Source organism: Canis lupus, chromosome 18 (assembly GCF_003254725.2).
Source record: "Canis lupus dingo isolate Sandy chromosome 18, ASM325472v2, whole genome shotgun sequence".
Taxonomy (NCBI): Eukaryota; Metazoa; Chordata; class Mammalia; order Carnivora; family Canidae; genus Canis; species Canis lupus.
In genome coordinates, this window is record NC_064260.1 from 11,493,496 (window position 1) to 11,509,987 (window position 16,492).

At 42.2% G+C, this 16,492-nt stretch overlaps 2 gene segments (V, D, J or C); both read left to right on the forward strand.

Annotated features, from left to right (window-relative positions):
• Window positions 1-1,918, forward strand: part of LOC112661429 (T cell receptor gamma constant 2-like) — a 43,321-nt gene extending 41,403 nt beyond the window's left edge. Inside the window, 2 exon segments of the C gene segment in view lie at window positions 103-150; window positions 1,776-1,918. Of these exon segments, the coding sequence occupies window positions 103-150; window positions 1,776-1,918 (191 nt within the window).
• Window positions 1,919-14,506: 12,588 nt separating this feature from the next.
• LOC112661481 (T cell receptor gamma variable 4-like) lies at window positions 14,507-16,196 on the forward strand. The segment is given in 3 exon segments: window positions 14,507-14,695; window positions 14,792-15,233; window positions 15,699-16,196. Coding segments are annotated over 2 exon segments (447 nt in total).
• The last annotated feature ends 296 nt before the right edge of the window (window positions 16,197-16,492 follow it).

Below are 16,492 nucleotides of genomic sequence, written 5' to 3' on the forward strand. Positions count from 1 at the left end.
CTATCTATCTATCTATCTATCTATCTATCATCTATCCACAACAAAACAAAGGTAAACAATAGATATGAACTACTGAATAATATTTGTCCTCATTTCTTTTAGAACTCACTGCTATTAACTCTACAGAAGCTTTCCTGGATGATGAAAATCGTTAAGTTTTTGTCTGTGTTTGCCTTTATGTTATGCTGTAGCATTTTTCCTTCCTGATCAACTTAGACTTCAAATTCCCCTGGCTTCAGGGAGAAACCCCAGAATGGCTGGGTCTTGCAAAATAGACTGAGTGATATTTATGTCAATCCATCAATTCTCAGATCATCTTCACACAGTAAACTCTGGTTTGGGTGTGAGAGGACCATGAATTAGGGGTGCAGTGATATGCCCTGAGTTCTTTCAACAATGGATTTCATTCACTTTTGTGCCCAGTGTTTCTATTGACTGAGAAAAACATGTTTTCATGTTGCTTCTATATTTTTAAGCTTTGTTTTTGCTGGTAGTTAATTACCTGAACTGACACTAAAAGGTTCTTGTACAGAAGGCATTGTGCTGCACTGGGAGTGTGTTTTCTTTAATTCTCTTAATACTTTGAAAGATTTCATTCCTGTTATACACATGAGGAAATGAGCTAAAATGAAATTTTCACCATGCCATAGAGAAATAGCTGAGGCTGAAACCCAGACCATCTGAATCAAGATGAATCATGTCTATACCTTAGTTTTTATTCTTCCTCTATATCCCAAGGCCAAGGCCCTGAGACAGGTGCGCACATAGGGAGAGTTTGCGAGTGCAGGGCTTCAAGTGTCATAGACTGGACTTAGATTCTAACCTTTTAATTATCCAGTGAATAAGTAAGGGTAAACTGTTTGCATTTTCTGAACATACCAAATAGACACAAATAACACCTACCTGAGTTATAGAAGATATAACATGGCATACGTATCATATCTAGCTTAGGCATCCCTTGTAGCTGCTACATCATAAGTACTAGCTCCTGGCTCTTTCTCCCCACATAATGAACAAAGGAAATGATGAGGAGCATTGGTTATAGCCCTGCTGATACACCCTCCAAGGCCAATATTAGGGACTTCTGGACTCTGACCATTACCTGTAACATCATTATCATCTTCAGCAGCAGCAGCATCTAACTTTATATTTTTGCTTAATTATTTTGTTTCTTGCATGTGGAGATGCAGAATTATAGAGCAACTGAGAAAGTGTTCTTCAATGCTGTGTTGCTGGGATTGAAATCTGGATTCTAGTACTTACTAGTTGTATGAAATCAGGCAAATGGCTCCTCTCTCTCTACTTACTTTATTTGTAAATTGGGAATGAAAGTAATTATCTCAGAAGTTAATGAAAAATTAAATAAGATTTAAGTTTTGCATGCAAAGTTCTCAAATAAGTGACATTTAGTTTGTACTTAATGGATATTGCCACTTATTCCTTCTTAAGACATGATGGGGATGAATGTGAAAAAAGTCACTTATCACCAATGCATTTATTCCCATTGGATTCACTCATTATAAAGACAATATAATTTTTAATACTTTGGAATGTGCTAGGGGAATTTCATAGATTTTTGACTGACTAGACCTGCAAACTCCATTCTGAGTTGTCTCTGTGGTGGTGATGGTGATGTAGGTATTTATTACCCAGTGGTGCTGATGTGAGAGTGTCACTTCAACCTAAGTTATCAGAAATGTATACAGTCACCCCTCTCCAAAGAATACGTCTTGGCCTTTCTAAAAACTGTAAAATTAATAAAATACTTCTTTTAGACACCCTGAAGCTGCAGCTCATGAACACCTCTGCCTACTACACCTACCTCCTCCTCCTCCTGAAGAGCCTGATGTACTCCATCATCATCACCATCTGTTTACTTGGGAGACCAGTGCTTGATGGCAATGGGAAGAGTTCCTAACACATGGTGCCACCAGGGTCCACTTTTTCCCATTGTCTTTTGTCCCTCTAAGTGTCTGCTGAGGATCTAGTCAGGCTTTGTTTCTATTATTGGGTTATTTCCTTTCACGTGTGTCTTTCTTTGTAGGGTCACAATGCAGAATGGGTTTATAAACCCCTGAGCAAACACAAACTTTCACTCTGCAGCAAGAACAAATTCTGCTATGACTCAGGGGTGGGGACAGGGGGCCATCTCCAGGGACTTCATCACTTCTCTCTCTTTAATGCCCACCCACTCCTCAGCCACGCAGTACCCATGCCTCTGTGTACAGTCTACATGCAGCTTCCAGCTGTGTCCTTGAACTCTTTTACCATATGATTTCTTGGAAGCCCTTTATTGTACATATCTAGAAGATCACCTCCTTACTGACTTACTTTTGTACTGTTTTTCATAATAAAAGTGATCAAAATTCTACTTGGGCCTATGTGTACTTTTATTTGGTCCAATCTAACTGAGAGTCAGAGGTAAGAGGCAGCATAACAGCTGAGCCTTCCAATACAGTGTTGGTTGTAATATTGGCCAAATCCACATTTTTAATTCTTGTGCTGAGATGGTCCTTATGATACTTTCTTTGGGGGCACTGGACACAGGAGAGCCACAGCCAGTGAAGTTGCCCAGGTTATTTCTCTTTCAAAGGTTAACTGATTCAGACACATTTGGTTTCAGACACTCTGGTGATGACTGTTTAACATGTGGCATGGCTGGTGGGTGTGCTCAGACCTATAGCAGTGTTTCACAGGCGCTAGGTTTTCTGATCTCACATGAATCCCATGAGAGCAGCACTAACACTAGAAATGTAGGGAGATGGAGAGGGTAAGGGCTTGGACTCCGATCCCCAAGTGCCTCGGTTTAAATATTTAGCTATTTCGACTCTCTGCGACATAATTTTCTCATGTGTAAAATGAAAATACAGTGTGCCCTGTCTTGTGGACTTGTGTGGATGAGATGCATTAATTACGCTGGGTACATGCAAATCCTCAAGAGTATTAGCTACTGTTGGCACTTTGGAAATAGATAACACACCTGCACATGCACACAAACACTAACGAGGGTGTCCACTCATTCATATGTGTGTTTGTAGTTCTACAAACATAGATGTACAACAAAATGTTAATGTATGGTAAGTCGTGGAAAAAATTAGTAGTTGTATATTTTTCTATTTTCACTAATAAATGCATTTAGAGTAATAACTTTTATATATTGGAATTGAAACAATGTCTTATTTAAAATTGGGAGGCTTTCTGTATTTTATTACAATCAGCGTCAGTTTCTGTGAAATGAGTGATTTAGAAACCAAGTAGAGATTCCCATGTGGAAACAACATAAGGCCCAGCAGATAAAGGAAGAGGAAGTTTAATTTTGATCTACTCCCTGATTCTCAAAAATTTGTGCAGATCTCCTTGGACCAATTCCTGGGTTTCTGTTTAGGGATCTGGAACTGTTTCTGGATGTGGAAAGCATGGAGGCACAGAGAGAAAAGTAACAAATGACGTAGAGCTGTATGGCTGATGTTCCTGCTGGGGCTCCTAGGCAGCATGTCCTGTGGCTTCCAACTCCTTAGCACCTTCCTTCCTCAACCCAACTGGGGCTGCCCTGGACTTGGAAGGTGCAGACAGTGGGGTTGGGGGTGTTAATACAGGAGATAGTGGGGTGGGATGAGGGCGCTGGTGTGGCGATGATGTTTATTTTCTCAGGTTTATTTTTGTGTATGTGCTCTTTCAAATGTGGTTGATTTGTGGAAAATACTTGAAGTCAAACCAGCCCCTGCTTCTTGGGGGAGTGCAAGAGGTGTCTCGGGTGTTCTAAGATGAAATAAGGACAGTTAAACCACAGCCAACATTGCTCACTTTCAAAAGACACAACTAATGGAAAGAAAACATCCATCTGCACACACATGTTCCTGCTGTCAAACTTAGGCTATGAGTGATGGGTTCTCCTATTTTATACTAAGTTCATTCCAAGTAGCTGCTATGTGAATTGGTATCCTTTGACCAGGACTGTTGAAATACTTCTCCTTTACTCCACTTCGATGACACTGTTCTGAAGGAAACTGCACGCAGATTTGTTGTAGTACTAGGTGATCCCTGACATTTCACCAGGATCTGTGCTTTTCCATGGCATGTGATTATGAGGCTCCTACATTTGGTCTCATTTTGTCAGTGTAGGCAGGGTGACATGAGATCCTTGCCCATGAAGCAATTAGCACAGGCAGTCTGTAGACATCACAACAGTAGGATGCTTCTTCCTCACAAGGACACAGACATATGGAAGCCCACAGTTCAACTATGTAATTGGATGTCAAAGACTGAATCATCTCAGCTCCTTTAAAGGGACAAGTGAATACAGAGTCAGGTTACACAAGGCTTAATAGAGACATGCACATCAGGTAAGTGTGCTGAGGGTAGAACAGAGGAGGGCTGTTCAGAAATGTGTGCACAAAGAGCAAGTGTACCTACCCCCCCCCACCAAGTACAGTACACAGAGGGTGCCCAGTCCCAGAACCAAATCTGTCCAATCTTTGGGGAAACAAACATCTATTGCTGAGATTGCCACCCTAGGCTTTCACAGTCTAACTTTACAGCAGTTTCTCACCATAGACATCACTCCACACATGCTTCAGCCCAGCATAACTTTCTCAGGGTAAATTATACAGTCACATCCATCTTAGGCATCATCTGTGAGCCTGGTGTAAATGCAACTCCACTCCTCAGATAGATAGTCTAACTGTGGCCCCATCTCTGAGTTCTTGAGGTTTAGATCTAAAGGCCAAAATCTGCAGACCTGCCTTACCTCTTTCTCCACCTTAAGAAACTCTTTCAGTTTATGCCTCTACCTCCCACACCCCTCCTGGTGGCACTTCCATCATTTGGTCCATTCTCAGCAGAGCAAGGTGGAGCTGAATTGACTCGTAGAAATGCACATTTGGCCCTGCCATTACATTCTATAATTATTTCTTCAGCAAATATCCTGACAAAATAATACTTGTTTTCCATTATCTACATTTTTTTCTCTAAAATCATAAAAAATTCTAAATATCTGAGTATGGAAGAAAAGTTAAAAAATTATTATGTTCCCACAAAATATTTTCATCCACTTAAAATTATATTTATGTAGTTTACAACAAAACAGTAAATGTTTAAACTATCAAGCAAAAGAAAAAATGTAATGAAAAGCTGCAGAATACAGGGAACAGCAGTGCACTTGCGTATAGCAGCTCCCATTCTTTCCCAGTTCCCTTCACCCAGCATCATAGACATGAAGGTTCTTCTAAAATAGAGAAAGCCATGAGGACTGATAACAAAATTACACAGAGTAAGGGAGCTCAGTTAATTTGGGGTGGGGAGTGATGTGATGGTGAACTGACAATCTGTGTGCTGTGCAAGCAGGAAAGCCTGGGTCCCTGCTGGTCTGATGTTGTGGTCACAGCTCTAGCAAGCATGTGTGCAGCTACAGCTATGTGCATGTTTAGCAGAGACTCAAGAGAGCCCAAGCCAGCCAAGCACTGCTATTGGACCTTGAGGTGATTGGTATATGCAGAGGAGACATGGAAAGACTCAGAAAAAGTATAATCTGGGATTACTTATATTTTAGTCCATACAGTCTATGTGCTAATTGCCTAAAATATTCATGTGCTGCCCAATACCTACAGCAAAACCATTTGCCAGAGTTGAAGTCTTGCCCTAAGTAATTTTGGCGACCATGAAGCTATGTAGAGATGGGTGATCCCCAGAAAACTAAGCTGAAAAATAATTTAAAAAGAAAACATCAGTGGCATGAGCAGGCACATACTGCAAGGGATATATCACAGATAAAATACAAGCAATTTCTCAGGGTACAACCAGCAATGAAAGTAACCTTTTGGGGAAAAGTCATAATCTAGAGTTGCTATAATATGTTTTCAATAAAATATTTTTCAATAAAAAAATATAGTCAGAAATAGAATCACAAAAGTGTGACTATTCTTAGGGGAAAAAAACCCTTACAATTCAATATAAACTGTCCTTCAGTGTGTGCAGATACTCTCTTTAGCAGACAAATACTTTGAAATAGGTATAAGAAATGTGTTCAATAAATACAGAAAACCATGTATAAAATACTAAAGGAAATTATGACAACAAAAATCAACAAATAGATATTCTAATGAAGGATACCAAAATTACAAAACAGAATATTTATATAAAAGAAATAAAATCTAGATTAGAAAAGTTGTAACTTGAAGTGGTATAATCATAGAGGACTTCAAGAGAATATTCCAGTTGGCAGATGAAACAATCTCAAAACAAGGAACTTTCCCAAACTGATAAAGGGCAACTATAAAATGTATAGCTGACATCATACTTAATATTGAAAGACTAAATGCTTTTCCTCAAAGACCAGGAACAAGACAGGGATGTCTGCTCATGACACTTCTGTTCAGCATGGTATTAAAGGTTACAGACAGTGAAACTAGAAAAATGTAAATATGTCTAGCAGACTGAAAAGGAAATTGGAAGTGTCTTCAACTACAGCTGACATGATCCTGCATGTAGATAATTAGAGAGAATCTACATGTACGTGAAACCAAAAGAGAAACTCAGAAACAAGTCGGCATCATCATAAAAGTACACATTCAATGTACAAAACATCAGTTGGATTTCTGTATACTAGCATGAACAATTTGAAAATGAAATTTAGGAAACAATTCCATTTACAATAGAACCAAAAAGAAGAAAACATTTAGGAATTAATTTAACACAAGAAGAGCAAATCTTGCATGTTGAAAATTACAAAACAATACAGAAAAAGATTTAAGAACTTCTAAATAAATGCAGAGATGATCCATGTTCATGGATTAGAAGCTTCAATATTGCCATGATGACAATTCTTACCAAATTGATTAAAGATTCAAAGCAGTAGGTTTTCTGGGCACAAATAAACAAACTTGCACTAAAATTAACATGAAAACCAAAAAGACCTGGAATAGACATAATAATAATATTTAAAGAGAACAAAGTTGGGGGGATGGACATGGTCACCCTGCAGAGGCAGTGGGAGGAGAGGCTCATCCAAGATTTGATTTGGATGATGAAACTGATGATGCCCCACACAGAGAAGGTGTGGAAAGCTTTATTATTGACAAATGAGGTCCTGGGGACAGCAGAAAAGCCTTTCAAGCAAGGACTGGTGGCACCTGATTTCAGAGCTTACAGAAAGATTAAGTTTCATAATTTAGCCCATGTGCTGCTGGTTTAAAGAATATAGAGTTCACAGGAAGACACCTGAGGTTACAGAAATAATATCTCATGTCTATGGTCCACCGGATTTTGATAAACGTGTTGAGTTAATTTAGTGCAAGATGAGATAGTCTTTTCAACAACTGGCTCAGCTATAAATGGATATCCCAAGGCAGAAGCATAAATTTCTTTCCTCTATACATGAAAATTAATTCATGATGGACCACAAACTTACGGTAAAGCGAACACTATAAAACCTAGTTGAAAACACAGGAGAGAATCTTTGTGATACAGGATTAAGGCAAGGAGTTCTTAGATATGACCCCAAACACATTACCCATAAAAGAATACGTTCTGATAAACTGGATTTCATCAAAACTGAAAACATGGGTTTCAAATGTCCTCATGAAGAAAATGAAAAGACTACAACCTAGGAAAAAAATGTGTGCATCTTATAAGGGACTTTTATCTAGAATGAATAAAGAATTTCCACAACTCAGTAAATCTTAACATCACTCCAAAAATAATAAAAGGGTTAAAATATATATTTCTCTGAAGAAGATATATGAGTAACTAATAAGCACAATGAAAATATTTTCATAATTTAGTCCCTAGGGACAAATGAAAAGCCCAAGGAGATACCAGTTCTCACCTGCTAAAATGTCTGTCATCCAACTGACAACCTCTAGCATGTGTCAGTGACAAGAAGGAGAAACAAGCTGTTTTTTTTTTAAATAAAGTATAATTAATATATAGTGCTATATCAGTTTCAGGTATACAATATAATAATTCAATAATTCTATGAATTAGGGTAACTCAGTGATTTTGACTCTGTATTTATGGCATCTTTCCTTGGGAAATAACTTCTTCCCTGCAGAAATCAGCAAAATCACAAAAACCAAAGCACAAAGCAAATCAAACACCCTGATCAGGTTGGACAAATAGCTCATAGGAAGCATTTTGTTGGAGAAAGGTCCACTGTAAAGCTAATAAATGGATAGCCCTTTATAAATATACAAAATGTTATTAATGAACTTCATTAGCATTCTCTACCGGTTCAAGTCTCCGCCAACACCACTTGGGTTTCTTACTGAATTTGGTATAAAATACCACTTACTTCTTCATTTCCCCAGTACCTGGTAAAGCCCTGACCTTCTCTATGCTCTGAGCCCTCTATAGGGATCATATGTACGAGTGCAAGGAGCCAATAAAGGAGAGACTGAGGGGTGATGAGTTCACAGAAGTCCAGACACGCTAACACCAGGCTCAGCACGGACACAAATCTCTAACTGAATATCACAGGAAATGATAAAATCCGTTCATGGTGCTGGAGAGGGACTCTCCAGCGGTGTGAGCACGGACTCCAGGGCTCACAGCCAGGACGGGGGGGCCCGGGAACAGCGCAGGTGGCCTGGCTCTGCTGGATGCTGGAGCCTCTGAGAGCCAGCTCCCCTTGGCGGCACCTAAAGGACACGGATAAGCTGGTCTCTGAGGGAGAACCTTCATGGACACCAGATATGAAGAGAGCCCTTCAGCTTCCTCGTCATCAGACAGGTGCCCATCACCTCCTCAAACAACCTGACCCTGTGTGGTTGCCCTCAGGTTGGTGAAACATTAAATGTCAGGTGACAGCACAGGCAGTGTTTATACAGAACATGCATGTGTATTTCCAGGACCAGGAACTGGGGGATCAGATTTCCAGGGAAATGCTGACGCCCAGCAGCAGAGCCTCGAGGGGTGGGGGACAGCCTTGCTGTGACAGCCAGTCTGGGTGCAGTACAAGTGCCCGTCACTGTCAGGGGATGAATTAGTGCCCTGGCTGCAATAGTGGTACAAGGAGCGGCACAGGGGAGCAGTGAACTGTGGGGACAGACATGGGCTGACAGGGATGCTAGGCCATTTATATACACGTAAATGTGCGCTATTCACGGGCAAATCTCTACAGTTTTCACAGGTACAGAGGACACCAAACATAACACAACCCTCTCATCTGAGGCTGGGGACAAAGGAAATCAGCAAGGAGAAGCCATTTACCTAAAATTACCAAGGAAATCAGCAAGGAAGAGTCATTTACCTAAAATTGGTTTCCTACATTGTATTTCTTTCCAGGCTCTTCCAGACACCACTTCCCTGGGCTCCACCCCAGAGGACTGACTGTCCCTGTAGGACCTGCCTGCAGCGCCCAGCAGAGGGGGCCGGAAGACAGAGGAAAGAGCCAGCCAACTACTGCAGCTTTTTACCCAGAATCTCAGTACTGAAGACAGGACCATAATTCGCATTCAAAGCAACAGCCCAGTGAGGATAGAAATTAATCCCTGAATCACAAACATCCACGCAGGTTACGTAGGGCACAGGCCTCAGAGCCTGGCCGACTGGAGGTTCTCCATGTGTCTTTCCTAGCTGGGCAATCTCAGGTGGGTGACTGCACCTCCCTAAGCCTCTGTCTCATCTACAGAATGGGATGAATGACACCTGCTTGAGGCTTGCAGGGAGGGAATCGGTGTGTACAGCGTGTGACACTCAATAGAGTGCATTTGTTATTATTTAATGGGTCAATGATTACTGTTACGACTTTTGAAAAAAATTAGCCTCACAAAAGGAAGCAACTGCTAATTCACAAAGGCTAGAAGAGTCTCTCTATGTTCTGAGTTCAGCACCGTTACCTGAATGACAGCTCCTCAAGAATAGCTTCTGCTCCTTGTTCCTGGCATGTGAGAGAGATTCCTGAGTTCAGCAACCTGTCTGAAACTTTCCTCACTGCCCTCATTATCTTTAGGTGTTAAAAGAAATTCTCTCCCCCTACCCCCACACACAATTTCATAGTTTATGTACAACTACAGCATAATATTTTACACTTGTTTTCCCATGAAATCTGGCAACCATATGTGAGGCTGCCTTTTTCCTTGAGGAGCAAAAGATATTATCTAGCAAATTAATTTCCTATGACCACATACACTTACACACACTCAGACACATTTCCACATATCTTTGGAGGAGAATCAAATGTGGACCAACACAACTGATCCTAATTTCTTCTAATAAAGCCCATTTAAAAATGATCAGATTTGTTACACTATATTAAAAAGTCCAATGTGAGGCATGTTTAGCCTGTCATCCTCTGTTCCTACAGAATACTAATGTGTATCACAGAATTTTCTTATTTTCAAGGATTCCAAATAAGTTTCTGTTCGAAGAAGAGCATGGCCCCATACCTGACATGTGGTCTGCATGTAGTGACTGAATTTGAAATGCCACATCCATTCAATGAGAGGTGCCCGCAGTAAAGAGGATGGAGTGGGGGTTCTAATCCTATTGCAGCAGCTCATGGTTTCATCTTTAAGTGTCTAAGTTTCTGTGGTTCCATAAGGAAGTGTGAATATGAGGATATTGCCTACAAACTGATTTTAAAATAGGGTTACCAGCTATTGCACTACTGGGTGCTTACCCCAAAGATACTGATGTAGTGACACATCAGGACACCTGCACGCCAATGTTCATAGCAGCAATGTCCACAGTAGCCAAACGGTGGAAGGAGGCCGGATATCCTTTGACAATGGATGGATAAAGAAGATGTGGTCTATATATACAGTGGAATATTGCACAGCCATCAGAAAAGACCATTTGCTTCAACGTGGATGGAACTGGAGAGTATTATGCTGAGTGAAATAAGTCAATAGGAGAAGGACAATCTTCATATGGTCTCACTCATATGTGGAATATAAGAAATAGTGAAAGAGGTTATACGGGAAAGGAGGGAAACTGAGTGGGGAAAAATTAGAGGGGGAGACAAACCATGAGAGACTCATAACTATGGAAAAAAACAAAGGGTTACAGAAGGGGAGGTGGGTGGGCAGATGGGGTAACTACGTGATGGGCACTGAGGAGGGTACTTGATGGATTGAGCACTGAGTGTTATACTATATGCTAGCAAACTGAATTTAAGTTAAAAAAATGGGATTACTAATCTAACAAATGAGAAATATTTTTAAGAAAAAGTATGTATTCAACACAAAATGTTACAAACATGTAAATTGAGGATGAAAGAAATGATATTTTATCTACAATCCTCTCATCAAATTATACAAATGACTTTCCCATTTCGGGTTTTCTGGGCTTGTCTAGTTCTTTAAGCATTGACATCACATGTACATCCAATTTATTCCCTGTGACCTGGTGAAGAAGTCAAACTGGATTAGATCTCAGACTCTCCCATGGTCACAAGGGAGCTGTCCCAGGTCAGGGAGAGCAGGCCAGCCTCTCAGAGTTTAAATGAAAAGGTTGAAGCTTCATCACCTGGCTCTTTGCACCGGGTCAGCCTGTCCACACCTGCTCTGACCCACCTGCCTCTCCCCTGGGGCTGAGGTCTGGGACCATCAGAGCAGCTGCATTCATGGCCACAGCAGGATGACCTGGGAGGCCAGGAAGTACTGCTCCCTCAAGAGCCACCTGATTTCTCTCTTCCTGGGAACCAGGGGGGCTTGCGCAGATACCCCCCAAACATCTTATGAGGCTACTATTGTGTCGCATTCTAATGGTTTTTCCTAAAACTTTTTTTTAAAGATTTTATTTATTTGTTTATTCATGAGAGAGACAGAGAGAGAGGCAGAGATATAGGCAGAGGGAGAAGCAGGCTCCCTGTGAGAAGCCTGATCCAAGAACTGATCCCAACCTGAGTGGGAGGTTGGGCTCACAACCTGAGTGGAAGGCAGATATTCAACCACTGAGCAACCAGGGGCCCCTCCTAATACTTCTTTAAAAAGGTACATGTTTTAACAAATATGATCTTTTAGAGCCATGTAGAGTAGAACACAGCTGCACCACAGCAGGAAGAGAAGTAGACAGGAAAACAATTGTCATCTGTTGAAATGCATTCCCAGGCCCAGCATGGACCTTCTATACTCTGGGGTGCCAAGTCAGCAAACGAAAACTTAGGGAACTATCCCATCCCTATAAATGCTGCCTTTTTTTTTAAGATATTTATTTATTTATTTATTTATTTATTCATTCATTCATTCATTCATTCATGAGAGACACACACGCAGAGAGAGACAGAGAGAGAGAGAGACAGAGAGAGAGAGAATGGCAGAGAGAGAGAGAGAGGCAGAGACACAGGCAGAGGGAAAAGCAGGCCCCATGCAGGGAGCCCGACGTGGGACTTGATCCCAGGTCTCCAGGATCAGACCCTGGGCTGAAGGCGGTGCTAAACTGCTGAGCCACCTGGGCTGCCCTAAATGCTGCCCTTGACCAGAAACACAGTCTATCCCAGCTAATCAGGTCCAAACACCAAATATGTGTAATGATTCCCCTGTTGTACATAAGACCAGATACACAAGAGCCAATAAATTTAAGCTAAATACTATCTCCATACAGCTGCCTGACCTGCCAGCCTTGTGAGGAAATCCCTGACCTCCCAGCTCATCCTACTTGTTCCCTCTGGGCTGCTTCTAATGTTCATAATACTACCATTTGCCTTGCATCTCTGGAGCAGAGTGCTCCATTGCGCTTGTGGCCTTGAACTGCCCATTCCATGGATTGTTTCCTTTGGATACAGCACACCACACTCTACAGACTAAATTGTTTCACTATCTTGTTTGACACACCTAGGAGAATATTTGGGTGGAGGTATGGGACAGACTTCAATACACACTAAGGTGTTCATGGCCAACAGGTGTTGAGCCTTTAATGTCATCAGTGTTTAGAAACAAATGGTAACAACAATGAGAGAAACAGCATATTGAGTACTGACAATAAGAAATATAATTTATTTCCTTAAAAGAAGACAAATGTGGTGAATTTTCTTCCTGAAAATAAGATAAACTAATTGGTGAAAATCTAGAAAAGGAAGAAAGTAGGAACAAAAGAGTTCACTATATTTCTCATCACCCACATTGCTCACCTTTGATACTGAGATTCTTTCTACATGTCCTATTGCTGTGCAGATTTAACCCCCATTGTCACTCTGTTTCCTACTTAACATTTTAGTCCAGCTGCCCTAGATACCTGCTTAGGGCCTGAATAATGAGCCTGGAATATTCTTTTAGCACAGTTTTCTAGTCACCACCTCACCTGCTCAGCAAAACCTCAAAGCATTTGGGGACACATGAGCTTTCAATCTTGGTTATAGCTCAGCATATCTGCCTTTCAGTTTTTACCAAGAGGAGGAGCTCAGGAGCTGGGTCTGGTACTGAGCACTGAAGGGCCCAAGCCTCCCTGGCCTAGCCAAGTCCCTTCTGGGCCACCCCCACTACCATCTCCTTCCAGGCTGACAGGTTATCATTAACATAACTGATTGCCAAAACTACACCAAGGAGTCCCTCCTATACTTGGAATAAGAGAAATGGAACCTTCATTTCAAATGGAAGACAATGCTACCTTGACTTCTCAAAGCTTCATTTCAGATGCATTCCTCAGCTGACCCTTCCTGAGGCCCTGCCTTATCATACATATCTGAAGACCTGACCCTGGAACTGCAGCACCTGGTCCTACCCAAAGCCTGCACTACACCTTGGCCCAATGCAGTTTTCTTCCTTTGGCCACATACCCCCCCCCCACACACACACACAAACATCCCTGATTTTCCAAATTATATATAATATTCCCTATAACTCTACACTATGAGGACTCCTGAAATCATCTCCTGCAACCAATCCAGAACCCCACCACTTCTTGAGCATTTTCTATGCATCTGGGACAAACTACATGCTTTGCTCTCCTTCCCTGTTCACACTGCATGCAACCTAATGAGGTCCATTTTGACAAAGGAGGAAAAGGAGTAGAAACAGCTTGCCCAAGACTACACAGCTATCATGTTATGTTAGGACATTTAAATCATCCAGTGAGATCTCTGGAGAAATACTCCAATGCTAGCTCAAGGAACCTGCTGCCTTTTCAGCAGAGAGCTCTGCACTTGTGCCTGCCTCCCAAGCGAGCTGCACACACATTCCCCTTGTTAGTAACAAGTGGCCATTTGAGGCTTGAGTGTCATCTCCAGCCAGACCTGGGAACATCCTCACCCAATACCCTGTAGACATGCAGTCTTGGAAAGGTTTACTTAAATGATCAACCAGGCTTTCTCCATTTCTAAAGTGAGGGAAGTAGCATTCATCCCAAGGGTGAATTCATCCCAAGGGATCATTCCAGGATTTGATCAAACAATGAGCAGCAATCAGTTAGTGTGGTGCTCAGATGTAGTGGATGTCCAATCAAGGATTGCTGTTCTCACTGGTGCTGCCATGCACCAATGTTGCTCAGTGTTTCTCGGCACCCTGCGCACTATGTTCCCACCCCCATTGTGGTCAGATCTGTCCCTGCCCTCTGGCACCTCCTTACAGGCCTCTCTCTCACCAGTACTTTCAGGTGCCTCGTGGAAGCAGAGGCTCAGAACTTAACTGGCTCTCTGTCACGCACCAAGGTAGTCTCCTGCCAACAGATACAGCCACGAGGTCCCTCTGGGCTTCTTTCCACCAGGCAGGAAGCTGAACCATGCTGAGTCCCCTTGCTGTCCTGTGTGCCCTCCTGTTTCCCGGTAAGTCCTGACTCCCTCCACAGTGCAGGGTATGGGGGACCCCCTGAAGTTCCTGACCATCCCTGTCTCACTGTTGTCTCACTATCCCTCTCTCAGGTGGTGGAGCAGGACTCAAGCTTGAGCAGACTCCTGTGGTCGTGGTGCACTTGGGCACCTCGGCCACCCTACCGTGCACAGTGGATAGCTCAGTCAACTACATCCACTGGTACTTCCACAGGGAGGGTATTGCCCCTAAGAGACTCCTTTACATACACACATACAGCTCATCTGTGCAGAGGGATGCATCTGTGAACATGGGCAAAGTCAATGCCAAGATGGACAAGAACAATTACAGCTGTAAACTGTTGGTGCAGAAGCTGGAGAAGAGCGACGAAGGCGTGTACTACTGCGCTGCCTGGGAAGAGCACAGCCACTCCTGCTGCCCTGGCCCCTGCACAAATAGGTCTCCATCTCCCAGGGCGATTCATGCCTGGCAACTTCCTCTGGCTCTAGGTGTCTGAGGTTGTCCTGGGGACAGTCCTCAGCACCCTGTCTTCTGGTGGGTGTCTCCTCCTTGGGTTCACTCTACATAACCCTGGAAGTTAAGCACCCCTGATGCTCAGGTTGGCTCAGACCCAGGGAGCTGTCCAGCCTGGAGGGACTTTTCTAAAGATTGTGAGGGTAGTGTTTCTGAGGCATTTGGAGCAGAATCTGTGCTACTCAATGTAGTAGCCACTAGCCACTTGGCACAAGTGGGTGTTGAACACTTGAAATGTAGATAGTGCACTAGTCCAAGCTGAGATGGCTGCTTGTGTAACATACAAGTCCTATTCTGGAGTCTAAAAAAATGAAATATCTTCTTAGTAATTTCTATATTGATTAGATGTCAAAATACTATTTTGGATATCTCACAGTAAATAAAAGCAATCCTAGAATCTTATTTGATTCTTTAGCTTTTTAAAATGCAGCAGTATGAAAATATTTGTGTCTCCAATTGTGATTCTTATTTATTTCTACTTAACAGAGCTGTGACAGACTGGGGATTAAAGAATCTGACCACCTCCATGAAGAATATGGTAATAAAACATGGTGCAAATCATTTCAAGAGTGAAGGACACTCTAGAGATCTACCACAAAATGTTCAAAAGCTGAGACTGGGAGTCACCTCCTGATTCCAGTTTCTATGTTGCTGCCCCGCCCCCTGCTAGTTACTTGCAGTGGAGAGTCAGGGAGCAGAGGCTCAGGAAGCTGAGGGCTAACTTCTCAGCACCCTCGTGCACTGGCATGTCTGGGGCTCAGCTCCTGTCGGGGGGACATGATCCTCATGCAGGTGGATCCATCAGCCCTAAAGGAGACCTGGAATCCTCCACCTTCTGCTTCTGCTTAAATGCTACTGTATATGGGACTTGGAGATCAGATTCCCTAGACCTCTGTTCTCTCCTCTGTAAAATGAAGTACTTTAGCAGACAGAAATGTGGCTGATTTTTGTGTTAAACAAAAATTTTACCAATAAGATATCACTATGTTTACTAACTTCTTATAAAGGTAGTTAAATTTTTGCCAAAAAAAAAAGAAAGAATACAAAAGAAAAGAAGAGGTATATCACTGATTCTCTAGCTCCAAAGAGGAAAATTCCTATGGCTGTTGTGGGGAAGAAGAAAAAGGTCTCTGAGGAGGTCTAAGCTGAAATGAATGTATTTTCTTTTTTTTTTATTTTTTTTTATTGGTGTTCAATTTACTAACATACAGAATAACCCCCAGTGCCCGTCACCCATTCACTCCCACCCCCCGCCCTCCTCCCCTTCCAACACCCCTAGT